This window comes from Ranitomeya imitator, chromosome 4 (genome assembly GCF_032444005.1).
Source record: "Ranitomeya imitator isolate aRanImi1 chromosome 4, aRanImi1.pri, whole genome shotgun sequence".
NCBI lineage: Eukaryota > Metazoa > Chordata > Amphibia > Anura > Dendrobatidae > Ranitomeya > Ranitomeya imitator.
This window is the reverse complement of record NC_091285.1, coordinates 412,248,862-412,270,933: the sequence shown is the minus strand read 5'-3', so window position 1 is coordinate 412,270,933 and position 22,072 is coordinate 412,248,862. Positions and strand designations below refer to the sequence as shown.

At 44.0% G+C, this 22,072-nt stretch overlaps 1 protein-coding gene across 1 annotated transcript in view; it reads left to right on the top strand.

Moving 5' to 3' along the window:
* Positions 1-1,865: 1,865 nt before the first annotated feature.
* LOC138674532 (uncharacterized) overlaps positions 1,866-22,072 on the top strand; it is a 142,008-nt gene continuing 121,801 nt past the window's right edge. Inside the window, exons 1-2 of the mRNA XM_069762357.1 lie at positions 1,866-1,999; positions 3,116-3,424. Coding sequence (XP_069618458.1) covers positions 1,948-1,999; positions 3,116-3,424 — 361 coding nt within the window. The 5' untranslated portion in view covers positions 1,866-1,947. The remainder of the gene's footprint in view (positions 2,000-3,115; positions 3,425-22,072) is intronic.

Below are 22,072 nucleotides of genomic sequence, written 5' to 3'. Positions count from 1 at the left end.
CTGATAAATAATGATTTTATCAAATCTATAACAAGCATCCCAGGAAACCCAGTAATCACTGGAATTCTGCCCCTACATTATGTTGCTCTCAGATTTGTGAAATACAGCATAGATGAGAATTAAAACATAACTTTTAATAAAACATTGAAAAGTAACAGAAATCCAAGAAGTATCGTTTCTCCTTGTGGAGAGTGACATGATAAGCATGTCGAGGTGAGGAGACTTAAAGCCGCAATGCTCCTCTGGGAAATATGCAAATTGTCTCTTCAGAGAGGAAGAGAACTAGAACTCTAGTGCCACCTATTGGAAGTAGCAATCCTAACAGTCAATGTCGACCCTTTACCGAGCCTTGTCATATGACTTAGGATAATAGCCAAACCAGAATCTCAATTGAGATTCTTGTTCTTGTCACATGACTTAGGATAATAGCCAAACCAGAATCTCAATTGAGATTCTGGTTTGGCTATTATCCTAAGTCATGTGACAAGGCTCGGTAAAGGGTCGACATTAATAATAATAATAATCTTTATTTTTATATAGCGCTAACATATTCCGCAGCGCTTTACAGGTTGCACACATTATCGTTGCTGTCCCCATTGGGGCTCACAATCTAAATTCCCTATCAGTATGTCTTTGGAATGTGGGAGGAAACCGGAGAACCCGGAGGAAACCCACGCAAACACGGAGAGAACATACAAACTCTTTGCAGATGTTGTCCTTGGTGGGGTTTGAACCCAGGACTCCAGTGCTGCAAGGCTGCTGTGCTAACCGTGCTGCCCCACCTTGTTAGGATTGATACTTCCAGTAGGTGGCACTAGAGTTCTAGTTCTCTTCCTCTCTGAAGAGACAATTTGCAAAAGTAACAGAAGAAATGTGTCACCCTAAGTGAAACAAATAACAAGGGATTTTGTTTCAGTCAGTAAAATCAATGTCAACACACCAGAAACAATAACCCCCTTAGGATAAAACTGATTTCTCTTGCAGTAGCTATAGTGAAATCCGTGTAACACAGGATATAATGTCAAAGATATAACTATAGATGGAAGACAACCATCAAAGTAGAACACTTGTTATCCTGGCTGCATATAAAAATGATATCTAGCACAGTTACTGTCACCATCACCAGTAGTATTAGTTAGTGCAATACGTGATTTGTGAGAGTGAACAAAGATAAAGGAACAATCTCACCAAATCAATCAATGCTCTCAGATTTGGTGGCCAAAAAAAAGTGACAAATTTCCTTGAAATGTTTCTAAAGACAAAAATATTAACTTGCCAATATTATCATTGCCAAATTTAGTGATTACAAAATAGGTATGGAATAGTTTAGGATAACTCAATTTGAAGTGTAACGTTCATAATATCGGGGGAGTCAAAAATGTTAATTTAAATAGAAAATATTCATGCAATGCAACTTCTCAAAAGTTTTTACAATCATATGCGACATATGTCGCACTTTCTGGACATACATTTGCATTTGCTTGGAGAGTATAGATACATTTTTCAGATCCATTCCAATTTTATGTAAATATTGTTTTTTACGTATATGATATCAGTTTTTATACTTTTAAGCTTTCTGGGGTATCCAGTTTATATATTTATATAGATTTTTGACCTGCCCAATGTACTTATATGTTTTTATGTGCACAGAAGTAAATACATATACATAGTATTTTTATTATTTTTTTATTTTATTGATTTCTTTGCTGTTGCTACACATAAATAAAAGTAATTTATTCAAATATTCCCTGTCATCATTTTCCTTCTTGGTCTGATCCAGATTCGGTGAATGTTCCCCTCGACATACACCATGGGTATTTCCTTTGGGTAAGAAGTGCTATCACACAACTTGTTAGTTTTGTGGGCTTTTGTATGAGCGAGTTACTACTAGTTGTAAAGTTCCATACACAACACTCGCAGTTTCATTCCTGTTTCTAGGTCGCACTGATGAAGATGCTAGTACACATTTTTCATGTGTATTTGAAGATACTACTTATAGGTGAGACTCTATATTTAAAATGCACAACAGATAATGCAGAATATACTATAATATATATAAACATGTATATACTATAATGTTAATTATGCAGACATATTTTGCTTTAATCTCTTTCTGTTGGACAATTATATTAGAGATAAATGTTACATTTAATATTAAAGTTTTTAGATCATGCAAGACTATATGTTATTTGTTAGAATTTCTAAGGCAAACTGGTTCTGAAGATTAGTATAAGTCCTATTGTTATACTGTTTATCAATGATAACATAAATTTCTGATAAAAGAAATGGACTATGCACTTATTATATTATGTTGTAATCTGGTTCCTGCCTCTTGATCACATATATTCAATAGGTTATATTTTTGATCTCAGATGTGGGGAACAGATGGAACTCGAAACTGTACAGCGCACATAAAATTGGTAGTATAAAAGTGTATGAAACAATCTTCTGTGAAAAGAATGAGATCTGTGAGAGTTTTCAGTCTTTGGATGTAAGGGTAGGAGCACTCGACATCTTTTAAACTTGGTCAAATTTCGAGCTAAATTTTTGGAGCGAAACCCACGCCAAGGAATGCTGGCATTTTTTACGGTTTTAAAATGCTACAAAAGATGCCCGGCATCTTCTGTCTGTCTCTTTGGGTTTTCCACACACATCTTTATTTAGTTTGTGGTCTAGTCACTTCTTTTAACCTCTTGGCGTCTTTAGAAACTTGAAGCGGTTAAAAGATGATCAAAAGACTGAACACGTGAACAGCAAGTCTTTAAAAATATAAATACATGTGTTCAATCTTTTGAGTGTTTTTAGGGTACATTTTAGGGTGCATTTTAATCTGAAAAGGATGCCATGTACACATACCCTAAAAATACATTTTTGCATTTTTCTGACAGCAAGCAGAGAACCCAGAAAAATTGAAACTTAAACAATATTATAATAATTTTTTTATTATGCACTGATTACATTTTTTAAAATAATAATCATAATAAAAAAAAAGAAAACTCTTTAAAAAAACCAACATTTTCTTAGCAAATTGCTATCCTCTTTAATAAAAGGCAATAAAAGATATTAGGAAATACAACGTATAATAACCTATTACAAATAAACTTTTCATTTATAGTTTTTTACACAGAAACCCACATGACTGAAAAACAAGTCACTGTGTCAAGGGGTGATCGTATCAGTTTAAACTGCTCCACAAATCTTTCAGAGATGATCAGATATTCCACCCAATGGAAATTTGTCAACATGTCTAGATACGGAATTGCAAAAGCTATGATTGTTCATCTGAAAGAAAATACATCTGACTCTTCATTTAGGATTGACAAAGCTACAATATTTGATACTGGAAAATATAACTGTACCATGCGTAATACAATACCTCCACCGGCTAAGACCTTCACAACTCTTATCCATCTCTTTGTCCAAGGTAAAGTAAATATATGATATAATACAATAATACCTTTACCTAAATATATACCAACTTTATGGATAGTGAACAATCTTCTTATTACAGACTTTTATCTCTCAGTTAAGGTACTTATCATAAATATCCATATGTACTACTCAAATTGTGCCGAAAAAGGCCATAATTGACCTTTATGTTTGAAAGTAATATAATGCGTGGTTACGAACCATGGTGGAACTGAAACATGGAAACTTATGTCCACCATAAATGAAATAAAAGAAATTAAAATACAAAGGCTATATATTGCAGGAAGGAAAAAGTCCTATTGTACAGCTGTACCTTATTCAATGTTCAAATAGCACAGAAGAAATATCTCCACATGTCAGAAATGCAAGAGCCTAGAATTACAGCATCCACATGAAACCCTTAAAGCAGGGGTGGGTGAAACCCTTAAAGCAGGGCCATTTGGATATTTATGCCATCCTTCGGGGCCATATAAAATTGTCAAGTTGAAAATTGATATATTTGGTCAAACATTTAAAGGGAAACTGTCATCAGAAAATATGGGCTTAATCTGCAGGTTAATAGCGTTACTAACGTGCCCGGCGCTTGCACTTAGCTGAACGCTGTGGGGAGAAAAATAGCTTAATTCCCACTTCTGTGTCCTGGTTTCAGGCAAGGGGGTGATGGCAGCACTGGTTCAATCACCTCTCTGTGTATACCAATCGGCGACTGCAACTGCGCCCCTGGCCCTGACTGACAGCCGGCCCCAATGCAGAGCCAGTTTCAGTCAGTGGCAGGGCACAGTTACAGCATACATGCTCTATACTCAGAGTGGTGACTTGCCACACGTGAGTCTGAATGAGCATCACATGCTTGAAAATTAGTTGTTTATCCACAATTTTGGAAAGGTGCCAACAATTTTATCCTGCCCATATTTGTATTTTGTGTGAAATTATGTCCAATTTGCATTTTTTCTTAGTTGTTTTTTTTGTTCCAATACACACAAAGGAAATCAACATGTGCATAACAAAACATGAGTAAGTGCATTAATTTTCTAGCAGAAATACTTCACTTTCTGGAAGAATTTCAAGGGTGCCAGCACTTTCGGCCATGACTGTATACTCCACATTAGATGTGGGGGATGCAGCATATACAGTGGTGTGTAAAAGTGTTTGCCCCTTCCTGATTTCTTATTCTTTTGCATGTTTGTCTCACTTAAATGTTTCAGATCACCAAACAAATTTAAATATTATACGAAGGTAACAAAAGTAAACACAGAATGCACTTTTGAAATTAAGGTCTTTATTATTAAGGGAAAAAGAAACCCAAACCTACAGGGCCTTATGTGAAAAAGTGATTGCCCCTAAACCTAATAGCTGGTTGGGCCACCCTTAGCAGTAACAACTGCAATTAAGCATTTGCGATAACTATCAGGGAGTCTTATACAACGCTCTGGAGGAATTTTGGCCCACTCATGCTTGCAGAATTTCAGCCACAATGGAGGGTTTCCAAGCATGAACTGCCTTTTTAAGGTCATGCCATAGCATCTCAATCGGATTAAGGTCAGGGCTTGGACTAAGCTACTCCAAAGTCTTAATTTTGTTTTGCGTAAGCCATTCAGAGATGGATTTCTGGTGTTTTGGATCGTTGTCCTGCTGCATATCCCAAGTGCGCTTCAGCTTGAGGTCACGAACAGATGGCTGGACATTTTCCTTCAGGACTTTTTTGTAGACAGCAGAATTCGTGGCTTCATTCACCACAGCAAGTCTTCCAGGTCCTGAACCAGCAAAACAGGCCCAAACCATCACACTACCATCACCATATTTTACTGTTAGTATGATATTATTTTTCTGAAATGCTGTGCTACTTCTACGCCAGATATAATGGGGCATATGTAAGGGGGTGGTGCTGTTATGGACAGTAAGGAACACACTGCCACTTTAAGACACAGCACCCCCTTGTTTGGTGTGATTGAATGTTCTGCCCCCCCTTGCAGTAGACTGTGTAAATGAACTGCCCTGGGCTAAGGGGAGGAGTTGAGCCTTGGGAGTGTGAGAGCAGAAGCTGCTGCAGAGAATGTCTGTGCTAAGCTTGTACCTGTGAAAGAGGTCCCACAGCCTGGGACGGAGTGGACTCGTGAAATTGGACGGACTCTTCGGGTGCAGCAAGGGTGGCTGTCCTGTACTAGTTTGAGAAGCCACGAAGATACCGAGAAAGGGATTTACAGTTTCCAAGAGCACCTCCAGGACCCAGAAGCAAAGCGAAGACCACATTTCACAGAGCTGGCAGAGAGCCATGTGCACCACTGTACTAGACTGTTGGGGGCCCCTCGGGACTGGATCTGAGTCCCCAACATCACCGTGAGTTTGTTCCTGTTTTGTGCACATGCCAAGTCCTAGTGCAGGCTTCAACAGACAGAACAGCAGCCGTGTGGCCTACTTAGTAGAGGCCAGGGAGGCTATACATAGAGTAGCATCATTCTTTGTTTATTGTTTGCATTTGCTTGTGTGACGCATATTGAGTCTGTAATAGTTGGAGCACCTTGCTATTTGACGGCCCAGCTAAAGAATGCAACTCTTGTAAATTATCTTTTGCCATTGCATACCCCTGTTTGCACCTTCCTCATCCACTTCATTTCTTGCCTTCCAATAAATTTACCCTTGGTTGTTTGTACCTCATCTTGTGTACGGTAGTCTCCCTGCACCGTGGTGGTCCCCCGGCCATCGCTTCAAGTGGCGCTGCGAGCAGGGTACTGTCACCGAGATGGAGGCAGCAGACAGCAACGGCAGGAATGCTAACATTAATGGGGATGCTGTGGGCATTGGTGGAACCCTTGGAAGGACACTCCTTATGGGCACCATATTTAGTGTGCTACCAAAGTTTGATGGCAATAATATGCCACTGTCCGACTGGGTGTCCCGGCTGCAAAGCACCCTGAAGATTTATATCATCAGCCCAGACCTTGAAGCGGACATCGCTTTAACTGCCCTAGAGGGAGAAGTCTGTAGAAATGTCTGCCTACAACCAGAACTCATCCGTAGTACCCTGAAAGAGCTAGTGAAGTTCCTGGAAGAGATCTATGACGAGACTGCTAGCGCGGGACACCTTCACGCCAAATTTTTCTCTAGGCTGCTGCTGGAAGAAGAAGGAATTTCTCAGCATGCAACAGCACTGCAAGAAGTGTTAGCGGAGGTGCAGAGAAAGGAGTCGGATGGACTTGGTGGCATGGGCTCTAAAGACCAGATACTCCGGGAGCAATTCATTCTGGGATTGCACAGCACATCCTTGAGGCGAGAACTGTCAGAACGGGTCCGGGCAGATCCAGCTCTTACGTTTCATCAAATCCTGGCAGAAACAGTGGTCCGAAGTAAAGAAGAAAGCTACGAGTCTGGAGTGATGCGTGTCCAGGGCGCCAATACCAGAGGAGACCCAAACCAACAGGAGGTGCTGGTCCTGGTGGTGCAAGACTTGTAGCAGTATTTTGTCAACATGCAAGAGAAACTGACCCAGATGGAGCGAAAAGTGGGGGAACTACAACAGTCTGACCCATCGCACTCAAGCAACCATTCTTCGCCCCAACCGATAAGGGATCAGTGGGAGCAAGCCCCCTCCCGTCAGGCACCGGAGGAACGAGGACAAGCTCGAGGTGCCCCCCGGCGAGGAGGAGGCATACAATGCTGGCAGGGGTGAACCTAGCCTCTCTGCTGTCTGAGGCGAACGGAAAAATGGCGCCCCCCCACACAGTCCCTGCTGGAGGGGGGGCGGGAAGGAGGGAGGGAGGAGGGGGGGCGGGCACTTGACCCTGGAGTTTTATAAAAAAAAAACAAAAAAAAAAACCTAGCAGCGCAAATCCAGTTACCGTATATACTCGAGTATAAGCCGACCCGCGTGGTATAAGCCGACCCCCTAATTTTGCCAGAAAAAAACTGGGAAAATTGAATGACTCGAGTATAAGCCTAGGGTGGAAAATGCAGCAGCTACCGGTAAATTTCAAAAGTAAAAATAGATACCAATAAAAGTAAAATTAATTGAGACATCAGTAGGTTAAGTGTTTTTGAATATCCATATTGAATCAGGAGCCCCATATAATGCTCCATAAAGTTTGATGGGCCCCATAAGATGCTCCATATTAAAATATGCCCCATATAATCCTGCATAAAGGGTAATAAGGGCCCCATAAGATGCTCCATAGAGATATTTGCCCCATATAGTGCTGCACAAGCGCTATGGCCCCATAAGATGCTCCGTACACTCACTGCCCCTAATAGTGCTGCACAAGCGTTATGGCCCCATAAGATGCTCCGTATAGCCACTTGCGCCTTATAGTGCTGCACAAGTGTTATGGCCCCATAAGATGCTCCGTACAGTCACTTGCCCCATAGAGTGCTGCACAAGTGTTATGGCCCCATAAGATGCTCCGTACAAGTCACTGACTAGTGATGGGCAATCCGGCTCTTTTTGGTGATGTGGCTCATTCGGCTCTGCTCACCATAAAGAGCCGGCTCTTTCGGCTCGCGAACCGGCTCTTCTTCAAAATAAAAATCCGTTTTCCACAGTCCTCGCTCCAGGTGTTTGCCTGTACAGTGAGGGTCTCATTATACCCTTGTATACGGATCTAGTGAAGCAGTACAGACTGTTTTTTAGCATTGCTATTTCCTCAGATTGTTCGCTCTTGTGAACAGGGCCCTGCTACTCGGTTATAGTCTTATGTATTACTTTCTAATATGTGGCATTTTTTTGTACCTGTCCTTTCTGAATTACTAAGTGCTGTGATGTACTGGCGCTGTATGAGATTATAAGGCATGTTACAAGCACTGGTGAAAGTGAAAGAAAATAAAAATTATGCTCGGAGCCTGCGCAGCATGACATCCATATACAGATTGGATGCAGGCATCCTGATTCGGAGGCGTCTACATTGACAGTCATATTTTTTGGATGCGCTGCCATGTACCAGGATGTCTGCAGATTTTTTAACACCCAAAATTCGCACAAGCTGCGTTTTGGGAGCACATGACAAATCCTGATGCATCCTGATCCTGATCCAAACACAGGTCCATGCGTCCCTATATTAAAGGGAACCTGTCACCCCGTTTTTTGAGATTGAGCTATAAATACTGTTAAATAGGGCCTGCGCTGTGTGTTCCTATAGTGTATGTAGTGTACCCCGATTCCCCACCTATTCTGAGAAATAACTTACCAAAGTCGCCGTTTTCGCCTGTCAATCAGGCTGGTCAGGTCGGGAGGGCTGGTTCTTCCTCAGCTTTACGTTGGTGGCGTAGTGGCGTAGTGGTGAACAAGCAGCGCGCGATCTGCGCTGTCATCCCTTTCGTCGGTGGGGGCGGCCATCTTCCTGGGGCCGCGCGTGCGCAGATCGAGTGCTCTGCTGCACGGGGCTTCAGGAAAATGGCCGTGGGATGCCGCGCGTGCGCATTAGAGATCGCGGCGGCCATTTTCCCAAAGCCGAGATGCAAACGGGGTGACAGGTTCCCTTTAAGTATAGAGATGCAATCTGGATCAGGATTGCTCCACATCACAACGCACCGTACCAAAGCGCTAGTGTGAAAGCAGAGCCACCCGTGCAGCCCCTAACCAGGTGCCCCCATGTTATATACAGGCCCCCAATCCATGTTATTACCATTAACACACTATAACATAGGGCACAAGCCGCTCACTGCACAGCATGCATAGTCTCCATTATGTCTGCATACTGTTCCCATACAGGGTCATCACTTTCCCATACAGCACATCCCTTGCTTCCGAGCATGCTCAGTCCCACATAACGGATCCGTGCTCCATAGATCTCCATGGTATTTCCAGACGTGCAGCCACGGGTCTGTGCGGGTCCCTGTGTCTGCGTGTTTTTCAGATGACACAAAGCTGCAACAAGTTGCATTTTTCTGCGTCTGGTAAAATATGGAGACACATGGATCTGTGGGAAACCAGTGACAACTGGATGCACACGCAAGTCCCATCCGTCTCCATTGAAAGTCAATGGAGACCAAAACGGATCCGTGTGCAGCCATTGTCACACGCAATGCGAAATATGCAAGTGTGAAACCAGCGTAACGCTATATAATGATTGGAGCTGTGCTAGATCTCACCACAGGTTATGCCTAAAATCACTTTATATTACCCTCAGCAGCAACAACCGAGAACGTCCATCCTCCTCCCTGTATGTTCCCTGTATGTTCCTGTCCTGAATCCTCCTCAGTCCTGACTAATACTATGCTACCAAACAATCTGCTGAGTCCCTCCATCTACTATATAATTGTCTAAGGGTCACTTCCGTCTGTCTGTCTGTCTGTCACGGTTAGTCAATCGCTGATTGGTCTCGCCAGCTGCCTGTCATGGCTGCCGCGACCAATTAGCGATGGGCACAGTCCGGAAAAAAATTGCCACCCCCTACTCCCCGCAGTCAGTGCCTGTCGCCCGCATACACCCCTCCGGTCACCGCTAACACAGGGTTAATGCCGGCGGTAACGGACCGCGTTATGCCGCAGGTAACGCACTCCGTTACCGCCTCTATTAACCCTGTGTGTCCCCAACTTTTTACTATTGACGCTGCCTATGCGGCATCAATAGTAAAAAATGTAATGTTAAAAATAATTTAAAAAAATATATAAACCTGCTATACTCTCCCTCTGTAGTCCACTGAGCCGCTCCCGCCGGCCGCCATCTTCCGCTGCAGTCTCCGGAGGCAAAGATGGTATGGTAGAAGGACCTGCCATGACATCCCGATCATGTGACCGCGACGTCATCACAGGCCCTGCGCGCCTGCGCGACAAGCACCTGCCATGACGTCATGGTCATGTGACCGCGGCGTCATCACAGGCCCTGCGCGACTGCGCTAGAAAGACCTGCCATGACGTCACGGTCATGTGACCGCGACGTCATCACAGGTCCTGCGCCCATACCAACGCTGGGACCGGAAGCTGCCGTGGACTACAAGGGGCCTTCGGAAAGGTGAGTATACAGTGGGGCAAAAAAGTATTTAGTCAGTCAGCAATAGTGCAAGTTCCACCACTTAAAAAGATGAGAGGCGTCTGTAATTTACATCATAGGTAGACCTCAACTATGGGAGACAAACTGAGAAAAAAAAATCCAGAAAATCACATTGTCTGTTTTTTTAACATTTTATTTGCATATTATGGTGGAAAATAAGTATTTGGTCAGAAACAAAATTTCATCTCAATACTTTGTAATATATCCTTTGTTGGCAATGACAGAGGTCAAACGTTTTCTGTAAGTCTTCACAAGGTTGCCACACACTGTTGTTGGTATGTTGGCCCATTCCTCCATGCAGATCTCCTCTAGAGCAGTGATGTTTTTGGCTTTTCGCTTGGCAACACGGACTTTCAACTCCCTCCAAAAGTTTTCTATAGGGTTGAGATCTGGAGACTGGCTAGGCCACTCCAGGACCTTGAAATGCTTCTTACGAAGCCACTCCTTCATTGCCCTGGCGGTGTGCTTTGGATCATTGTCATGTTGAAAGACCCAGCCGCGTTTCATCTTCAATGCCCTTGCTGATGGAAGGAGGTTTGCACTCAAAATCTCACGATACATGGCCCCATTCATTCTTTCATGTACCCGGATCAGTCGTCCTGGCCCCTTTGCAGAGAAACAGCCCCAAAGCAGGATGTTTCCACCACCATGCTTTACAGTAGGTATGGTGTTTGATGGATGCAACTCAGTATTCTTTTTCCTCCAAACACGACAAGTTGTGTTTCTACCAAACAGTTCCAGTTTCGTTTCATCAGACCATAGGACATTCTCCCAAAACTCCTCTGGAACATCCAAATGCTCTCTAGCAAACTTCAGACGGGCCCGGACATGTACTGGCTGAAGCAGTGGGACACGTCTGGCACTGCAGGATCTGAGTCCATGGTGGCGTAGTGTGTTACTTATGGTAGGCCTTGTTACATTGGTCCTAGCTCTCTGCAGTTCATTCAATAGGTCCCCCCGCGTGGTTCTGGGATTTTTGCTCACCGTTCTTGTGATCATTCTGACCCCACGGGGTGGGATTTTGCGTGGAGCCCCAGATCGAGGGAGATTATCAGTGGTCTTGTATGTCTTCCATTTTCTAATTATTGCTCCCACTGTTGATTTCTTCACTCCAAGCTGGTTGGCTATTGCAGATTCAGTCTTCCCAGCCTGGTGCAGGGCTACAATTTTGTTTCTGGTGTCCTTTGACAGCTCTTTGGTCTTCACCATAGTGGAGTTTGGAGTCAGACTGTTTGAGGGTGTGCACAGGTGTCTTTTTATACTGATAACAAGTTTAAACAGGTGCCATTACTACAGGTAATGAGTGGAGGAAAGAGGAGACTCTTAAAGAAGAAGTTACAGGTCTGTCAGAGCCAGAAATCTTGATTGTTTGTTTCTGACCAAATACTTATTTTCCACCATAATATGCAAATAAAATGTTAAAAAAACAGACAATGTGATTTTCTGGATTTTTTTTTCTCAGTTTGTCTCTCATTGTTGAGGTCTACCTATGATGTAAATTACAGACGCCTCTCATCTTTTTAAGTGGTGGAACTTGCACTATTGCTGACTGACTAAATACTTTTTTGCCCCACTGTATGCTTATTTTTTATTTTTTCACCTGTGACAAACCTGGCTGGGCAATATACTACGTAGCTGGGCAATATACTACGTGGCTCTGTGCTGTATACTACTTCGCTGTGCAATATACTATGTGGCTCTGTGCTGTATACTACATCACTCGGCAATATACTACGTCACTGGCCAATATACTACGTGGCTCTGTGCTGTATACTACATCGCTGTGCAATATACTATGTCACTGGGCAACATACTACGTAACTGGGCAATATACTACGTAACTGGCCAATATACTACGTGGCTTCCCAATATACTACGTGGCTGGGCAATATACTACGTGGCTGGGCAATATACTACATGGCTGGGCAATATACTATGTGGCTGGGCAATATACTACGTGGCTGAGCAATATACTACGTGGGCTGTGCAATATACTACGTGGGGTGTGCAATATACTACGTGGACATGCATATTCTAGAATACCCGATGCATTAGAATCGGGCCACCATCTAGTGTATATATATATATATAATGCTATGGATGAGGCCAGTAAAGTATATCTTTATTTGGGACTATGGTAACTCAAATCCTGACTCCAGCACTGAAGAATGGTGTAAGGCTAGGTTCACATTGCGTTAGGGCAATCCGTTAAGCGCATAGCGCTAGCGGATTGCGCTATCGCAATGTTTGTTTAGGGTCGGCGTTCGGCGTCCCCGCTAGCACAGATCCCCGATCTGCGCTAGCGAGGGACGGACCTCGGACGCACCTCAGACACTGCAAGCAGTGTCCGAGGTCCGTCACAAAGAACGGCACATCGCTAGCGCGTGCCGAAAATGGCATGCGCTAGGGATGCGCTACAGGCAGAAATCACATTGCTGTCAATGGGTGCGCTAACGGACCTGTTGCACGGCGTTAATTGCGATATTTTCGCCGTGCAACGCAGTCCGTTAGCGTTAACCCATTAACGCAATGTGAACCTAGCCTAACACTAATCCTTGCAGTCTGAGGGCACTTAAGGGTTAACAGACAGTCCACAGCTACCTCTCTCCTCACTGCTCCTCCCAGTCACACTTCACTAGCTGAATCTGATAAGCTGTAAGCATGCAGGCACCAGCCAAGAAAGAAAAAAAAAAAAGACTTGGAGTTGGCTTAAGGTACCTTCACACATAACGATATCGTTAACGATATCGTTGCTTTTGGTGACGTTGCAACGATATCGTTAAGGAAATTGCTATGTGTGACAGCGACCAACGATCAGGCCCCTGCTGGGAGATCGTTGGTCGCTGAACAAAGTCCAGAACTTTATTTCGTCGCTGGATCTCCCGTGGACATCGCTGGATCGGCGTGTGTGACACCGATCCAGCGATGTCTTCACTGGTAACCAGGGTAAACATCGGGTAACTAAGCGCAGGGCCGCGCTTAGTAACCCGATGTTTACCCTGGTTACCATCCTAAAAGTAAAAAAAACAAACAGTACATACTTACCTACCGCTGTCTGTCCCCGGCGCTCTGCTCTGCACTCCTCCTGCACTGGCTGTGAGCGTCGGTCAGCCGGAAAGCAGAGCGGTGACGTCACCGCTTTGCTTTCCGGCCGCTGTGCTCCCAGCCAGTACAGGAGTGCAGAGAAGCTGAGCGCCGGGGACAAACAGCGGTAGGTAAGTATGTAGTGTTTGTTTTTTTTACTTTTAGGATGGTAACCAGGGTAAACATCGGGTTACTAAGCGCGGCCCTGCGCTTAGTTACCCGATGTTTACCCTGGTTACCGGCATCGTTGGTCGCTGGAGAGCGGTCTGTGTGACAGCTCTCCAGCGACCAAACAGCGACGCTGCAGCGATCCGGATCGTTGTCGGTATCGCTGCAGCGTCGCTTAATGTGAAGGGGCCTTTAGCTCACTCACCCTGCACTGCTGACTCCTTTTGTTCACAGGCTCAGCAGGGAGCCGTCTCTGTGTGTGGGCTCAAGGGCTCATTCAGGAATGACACATCACCAGCATCAGCAAGTGTCAGAGACTCAGAGCAGGGATTGCAGGGAGAGTGGGCACCACTAGCTGTCACTCTGCCGCCCCCTGCAGCTCTGCCGCTGAGACAAAAGATTCAACTTGGTTCATGATAGGAGCGTCACTGAATGCTGGTAATGTGGAGGACGGGGGCACCTGGCCAGACAACGTCGGAACTATGCCCAAGGCCAGCGGAAGCCGCCGTTAAACTACCAACCTCCGCAGTAGTGCGGCACTCTGCTGGGGAGGCGAGGAGAGAGGCCACTCCGTATCATAACAAACACTTGATTGCTGGGTGTCCCATCCTACATGCTGAATTCAAGGATGTTCTAGTGGATTGCTTGATAGATACCGGGTCACAAGTGACGACGATGCCAGAAACGTATTTTAAGCAGCATTTCCAGACCCTGGCCAAGCCAGAAAAAAGAGATACCAACCGGGGAAGCTCGTCCAATTCGAGAACGATACCGGCAGATCCCACCAAAGATGTACCAGGAGGTGAAGACATTACTGAGGCAGATGCTGGATTCAGAAGTAGTGCAGAGTAGTCAGAGCCCTTGGGCAGCCCCGGTGGTGCTCATCAAGAAAAAGGATGGGACCATCCGTTTCTGTGTAGATTACAGGAAACTCAATGCCTGCACTGTTCGAGACTTGTATCCGTTACCCCGCATTGAGGAATCCTTGACAGCGTTGGGGAAAGCCAAGTACTTCTCCAACTTGAACCTAGCAAGTGGATATTGGCAAGCAGCCGTGGCAGAGAAAGACAAAGAAAAAAACGCCTTCATCCTCCCTATGTGGCTGTTTGAGATTAACCGGATGCCCTTCAGGCTCTCCAATGCTCCGGGCACGTTTCAACGGCTGATGGAAAAGTGTTTGGGAGACTTAAATTTTGAGGCTACCCTGATCTATCTGGATGACATCATTGTGTTTCCGGCCTCATTCGAAGAACACCTTGCCCGGCTTGGACAGGTACTCGGAAGACTGCGGGCTCATAACCTGAAGGTGAAGCAAAACAAGTGCCACCTCTTCAAGAGAGAGATCGAGTACCTGGGCCACATAGTGTCACAAGATGGAGTTCTACCCTCACCAGAAAAAGTGGCTGCTATCCAGAAGTGGCCAGTCCCTCCAACAGTGAGAGAACTCCAGGCCTTTGTGGTGCTCGCCGGGTACTACCGCCGGTTTGTCAAAGACTTCATGAAGGTGGCGGCTCCTCTGAATGAGCTGCTGAGGGGGACCACTGGAGTGCCGAAGACCCCGTGCATCCCGTGGGCCCAGAGACAAGATGAAGCCTTCCAGGCTATAAAGAATGCCTTTACTTCAGCCCTGATTTTGGCCTACGCAGATTTCGATCAACTGTTCCTGTTGTACACAGACGGTAGCCTTCATGGACTCGGTGCCGCATTTTCTCCGATACAGGATGGACATGAGAGAGTCATCGTGTATGCCAGCAGGTCCCTGCGAGACAGCAAAAGAAACCCCCACAATTACAGCTCCTTCTGGTTAAAGCTCCTGGCCTTGGTGTGGGCCATGACAGAGAAGTTTGTGGGCTTCCTGACAGGGACAAAATTCAAGTTCGAACAGACAATGATCCCCTGGCCTACCTTGAGAATGCTAAATTGGTGTCCTTAGAACAACGGTGGGTGGCTCGCCTAGTCAAGTTTGACTTTACCATCCGTTATAGCTCTGCTACCGAAAACGCAAATGCTGACGGGCTGTCAAGAGTGACTGTGGAGACTCCAGTGGGGGATCTCGATGAACAACTCGAAGAGGAGGAAACCCCAGACTTTCGTAGGTTTAAGCCCTCTTTGGTTGCGGCCCAGTCAAGAAGGGAGGCCTGCACACTACCCTGGTTCCTGGGAAGAATCAATGAGGAATGGGCACATGTTCAGGATGAAGACGAAGGGCTGAGACAGATGAAATGGTGGGTAACTCAGAAGCAAAAGCCTGGCAAACATAAGAGAGAGATGATCTGGACGCTGTAATCAAGAGTGTCTTACACCAGTGGGTATAGGTAGAATAGCAATGGACCTAAAACTTAACTTTTATTATCTCCAAAAAAAAAAAAAAAAAAAAAAACACATATACCGTGCCCTTATAAACACCTAAGTGAAAAAAATCACGAACATGACATCACAAAACACAGAGAGGGAAGGGAATAAAAATACTGATGACAATGGAATACTAGCTCCTGTGGGGGCCTATCCCAAAGAGTGTGAGAATGTGATTCTAAACTCAATAGTATATGACCTAGATTGCCTAATGATATAGGCCACAAAGGAATCACCACACAAGGCACAACGTCAGACCGTATGAAAAAAGTGTCAAGTGCTATACCAAGTTATACCAGCGTGTAAGAAAAATATCGCTGGAACCTAACCCCAAACCAGAATGAGGTACGGGGGGTATGTAAAGAGTGTATATATCATATATGACACAGTATGCTGTTAGATATAAGCAAAATTGTAACTAAAGAGACATATAATACAGCCATATGTCAAAAAATACACTTGTAATCATGCCATGCACTTAGTGGACACTATAACGGAAAATGACATGGAGCACACATATGTACATCAGTATACTAAAAAGCAGCAAAACTAAGCAAAAATATATTACGGCTCAGAGTGGCAAATAACATGCCCAGATTACCATATATTTATAACGGCGGGCTCATTTCTCATAATTTGCATACATAAACCAGGGCAACTTAGTGCAGTAATGCAAATAGCCACATTCCCTCACCTATGTAGAAAGGCAAAACACCCCCTATATATGCTAAGATAGCACCATTCAGGGATACAAAACATCTGTGTTTGCTTCCAATAACAAGCGGTGATAAGGTTAGATCTCACCCAATTCCCGGAGAAGCTGTGCCATGTCGCTGCAAGGTTAAACGTGCTTTCAGTAGTGGGGGGTGGATAATGAGCCTCTGTAGCGTCTCCCGACGCGTTTCATCCTCTCTCGGACTCATCAGGGGAGTGTAACCAGTAGCTTGAGGATAGCTGCGTTACCTGTTCCCCGCCTGTGTCTAATCCAAATAGTCCAGAGACCGGAAGTGCGTCAGACGCCCACAATCAGCTTGTGACCGCGCATGACACACTTTCCTACATCGGACTGAGCGAAGCGCACATAGTGCGCCTGCGTGTGATGCAATAGGTAGACGGAACGCCGAAGTCAGCTGTACGCCGCGTGCGATCCATCTTCTATGTCTGAAGTACTCAGTAACACATGTGGAGCGCGTGTATTGCGCATGCGTGTGACATAACCGGCGATATATACTTGTACTCAAAGACAGGTTGGAGTGTCCCTGTCTTCCTAATATACAAGTAAATTATAGCCTATATATGGGCTAGCCCATGTGTAAATACAAAGCATGGACCATCCTTTAAAGGAAGTCACCAGGCTAATCTCATGACTGTGTATTCGCCAAGGAAACCATGAAGCCACCTAAGGAGATAAATAGAGGGGCCTGACATATTATCCTAACTGTATTTATAAAGTGCATCATATACAAATGATACAGAAAAACAAAAAGGGGATACACAGAAGCGAAAAAACAGGATACCTGTTGGTAATTTTTCCAAACTAAGTACCCATTGAATCCAAATGGTATGATTCAGACTTTACATAGGGCTTTTTATGAAAATGGAAACTGAATAAAGGAGGATGAAAAAATGCCAAAAGGACTAATTATATTAAAATAATGTAACAAGAACAAAAAAGAGGTACGCACTTGGTTGTGAAAACAAACAAGTGCAGAAAATAATAGTAGAAAAAAAAAATAAAAAAATACTGTGAGAGATACCACCGCCTCTTTAACTAAGAGACTACACTGTCCTCTGGTAATAGTCTACACTTACTTAATCCTACCTAACGCGGAGGTTGGCACCCTAAAAACCTGCGCAGATGGCGCCCCCACTCAACGATGGCTGTCCCTATCTATCTGACCCTGTTGGGCCCTATATAGATAGAGAAATTGTGTGAGATGTAGAACAAATAACATTAGCCGGAACGAGGCAAAACGAGTGCACAATCTTAAAGCTATAAGGGTAAAAGGGTGCAATTTCCCTCTAAAAACCCTGCCTATCGTGGAGGTTGGCACCCTAAAGAAACCTGCGCAATAGGCGCCCCCACTCGACGGAGGCTATCCCTAATAACTGCCCCTGAAGGAAAGGGGTAGGGGAGAGAGAGATGGACAAAAGGGAGTGGAAGAGGGTTTACAGAAAACAGCTATATGACAATTGTTCATTCAAACCCTCTGGCCGTGTTGTTTTCAAAATAAAAATCCATCTGCTTTCCTTCTGCAATATGAGTTTGTCCCAATCACCTCCCCTTGTAGGTGGTTTGACCTTGTCTATCCCCATGAATTTGATCTTATCGGGTTCCCCCTGATGGTATAGGTTCATGTGGTTAGCGACTGGTGTGTCCCTTTTTTTAATAATGTCACGAATATGTTCACCAACTCTTTTACGGAATTCTCTCTTTGTTTTCCCAACATACTCCATCCCACACTCACATGTGGCCTTGTACACTATGCCTTTTGTGCTGCAATTTATAAAGTGACGAATGGAGTATGTAGTCCCTGTAACGGTACTTGAGAAAGATTTTCCAGGCTGAATGGATTTACAGGCCCTGCACTTGCCACACTTGTAACATCCCTTAGTCTGATTTGACAAGAAGTGTGTTTTTGGAGCCGGCTGGTAATGGCTGTGTACCAGCCTATCGCCCAACGACCTACCCCTTTTGAATGTTATCTGAGGGCAAGAAGGGAGTTGATCTTTTATGTCCTCGTCCATCATTAGTATGGGCCAGTGTTTCTGAAGAATAGCTCTAACATCATTGGCACCGTTAGAAAATCTAGTGATGAAACGGATAGTGGAATCATCTTCATTTTTTTGTTTAGGGGTTAGTAATTCCCTTCTTTCTTTCCTGATTGATTCCTTATATGCCTTATTCAGGACATGGTCAGGATACCCTCTTTCTAAAAATCTTGTACGTAGATCGTTGGCCTGTTCTTGGAACGAGCTCATGCTTGAGCAATTCCTTCTCATTCTCAAGTATTGGCCTTTTGGTATACCCCTCTTGAGTGGGACCGGATGATTACTTTCCCATCTCAAGAGGGAATTTGTTGCTGTACTCTTTCTGTGTGTACTGGTCATGATAGCTCCACTAGTATCTTTAACGATACATATGTCCAAGAAGGCCAATTTAGAAGGGTTGGCTTCATAAGTGAAGCGCAGCCCAATGTCATTTTGGTTCAGGCCCTCAACAAATTGTCCAAACTCAGTGATGTTACCCTTCCAGATGACCAGAATATCGTCTACGTATCTCAGCCATAGAACTATTCTGTCATCTGGATAAGAGGGAGAGTCAGCAAACACAGTTGTCTCCTCCCACCAGCCCAGGAGCAAATTTGCATACAAGGGCTGCCCATCGCAGTGCCCCTGAGCTGGTGGTAGATTTTGTTGTCAAACAAGAAGACATTCTTTGTAAGGCAAAAATTCAAAGCCCTCATAGTGAACTCATTATGTTTGGTGTATTGTATGCCTCTGGTGTTGAGGTAGTAGTTTGCAGCCTTCAGGCCCATGTCGTGTGGAATGGAGGAGTACAGTGCTTCCACATCTATACTCCCTAGTATCATGTCCGAGTCCAGAAAAACCCCATCCAGTTTACCCAAGAGGTCGGTGGTATCCCGCACAAACGAGTTTAAAGATCCAACAAAAGGTTTAAGAATCTTATCCACATAAATTCCAAGTTTCTCTGTAATACTGTCATTCCCAGACACAATGGGTCTACCCTTTAGGGGGATGTGCCCTTGTGAATTTTTGGGAGACAGTAGAATGTGGATAGAACAGGATGTTTTGGAATTAGGAAATCTTTTTCCACCTTGCTGACCACACCATCCAGAACACCTTGTTCAACAATGGATTGTAGTTCCTGCATGTACGGTACCATGGGGTTTGACCCCAAAATCTCATACTCATCTCTTCTCTCCAATAAGGAGAGACACATAGACAGATACTCAGGTGTATTCATGATGACCACGTTACCTCCTTTATCCGAGGATTTTATGGTGATATCGTGGTCATTCTCCAGATCCAGAAGACAAGACATTTCAGTTTTTGACAGATTATAATGACACCTACGTGTATGCTCTGATGAGTCCATCAGATCATCTGTGACTAGGTTCAAAAAGATGTCTAATGAACCCAAATCTCCCATTGGGGGGGGCATTCTGGAGCTTTTGTTTTTTAAGTCCGTAAAGGGACCCCTCCCTATATTGTCGGGAACAGTGTCACTAAGGTGGTAAAGTAACTGTACGTCTCGTAAAAGATCATCGGGTATCCCCAATTCTTCACACTGTTTTTTATTCTCTTTAACAAAGAATTTTTTCCATTTTAGTCGCCTGATAAAAAGGTTCAGATCTTTAAAAGTTTCAAAAGTGTCCATGTCTGATGTCGGTACAAATGAGAGGCCCTTACTAAGTAAGAGTACCTCTTCCTTTTTCAGAGCCCGGGAGGATAAATTGATGACCTGTGTATCTAGGTGGGGTTGTGGGGGTTGGTACGGTTTCTTAGGGGGTAACTTAGTTCTAAAAAACTATTCCTTGGTGGTGATCTCTTCCCACCCCCCCCCTACTACTTTCCCTCCTCGTCCACCACCCCTTCCTCTACTCTTCCCTTTATAACTGGAGGGTCTGATGTCACTATCAGAGGCCTCCGCCTCTGAAGAAGAGATGTCTGTTTCGGCCTTACGTGGAAATCTATTCGTAGTAAAAGAATAGGCTTTATTCTCTTTAAACTCCTGAAGGTCCCTTATAAAAAATGTATGCTTTTTTTCTTTGAGATGATATTGGTATCTCTCCAAAGAGTTTTGTAATTGAGTTTCCTTTTTTGTAAACTCTGGTTCAGCAGAGAATTTTTTTGTTATATCAATTTGTTCTTTTAAGGATTCATTAAGAATCGATAGATTCTGTTTTTCTTCCTCTAGTAACAGACTCATTAATCTGATGGAACCTTCCGTGGCCTCTTTTTCCCAACGTGCTAATAGGCTTGGGCTTTTGTACCGATACCCAGGTGAAAGTGTGATCCTAAGGTGTCTCGGGACTATCCCAGATTTAATGTAATTGTCTAGGCACTGTACCTCCCACCATGAGGATATTTGTTCTTTATACACTTTATTTAGTTCTTTAAAAGCAGCATTAAACGAGGGAACGTATTTCTTTTGTGCAAAGGTTCTATCAGAAAATACGTCTCTCGCTTCAGAAATCCACTGATTAGTGTCTAAACCCGTCGTAAGAAAACCTGCCATACCATATGTAAGAATATAACAAAGCAGGATATAATCCACGAAAAAAGAATATGTAGAATAGCAATGGACCTAAAACTTAACTTTTATTATCTCCAAAAAAAACAAAAAAAAAACACATATACCGTGCCCTTATAAACACCTAAGTGAAAAAAATCACGAACATGACATCACAAAACACAGAGAGGGAAGGGAATAAAAATACTGATGACAATGGAATACTAGCTCCTGTGGGGGCCTATCCCAAAGAGTGTGAGAATGTGATTCTAAACTCAATAGTATATGACCTAGATTGCCTAATGATATAGGCCACAAAGGAATCACCACACAAGGCACAACGTCAGACCGTATGAAAAAAGTGTCAAGTGCTATACCAAGTTATACCAGCGTGTAAGAAAAATATCGCTGGAACCTAACCCCAAACCAAAATGAGGTACGGGGGGTATGTAAAGAGTGTATATATCATATATGACACAGTATGCTGTTAGATATAAGCAAAATTGTAACTAAAGAGACATATAATACAGCCATATGTCAAAAAATACACTTGTAATCATGCCATGCACTTAGTGGACACTATAACGGAAAATGACATGGAGCACACATATGTACATCAGTATACTAAAAAGCAGCAAAACTAAGCAAAAATATATTACGGCTCAGAGTGGCAAATAACATGCCCAGATTACCATATATTTATAACGGCGGGCTCATTTCTCATAATTTGCATACATAAACCAGGGCAACTTAGTGCAGTAATGCAAATAGCCACATTCCCTCACCTATGTAGAAAGGCAAAA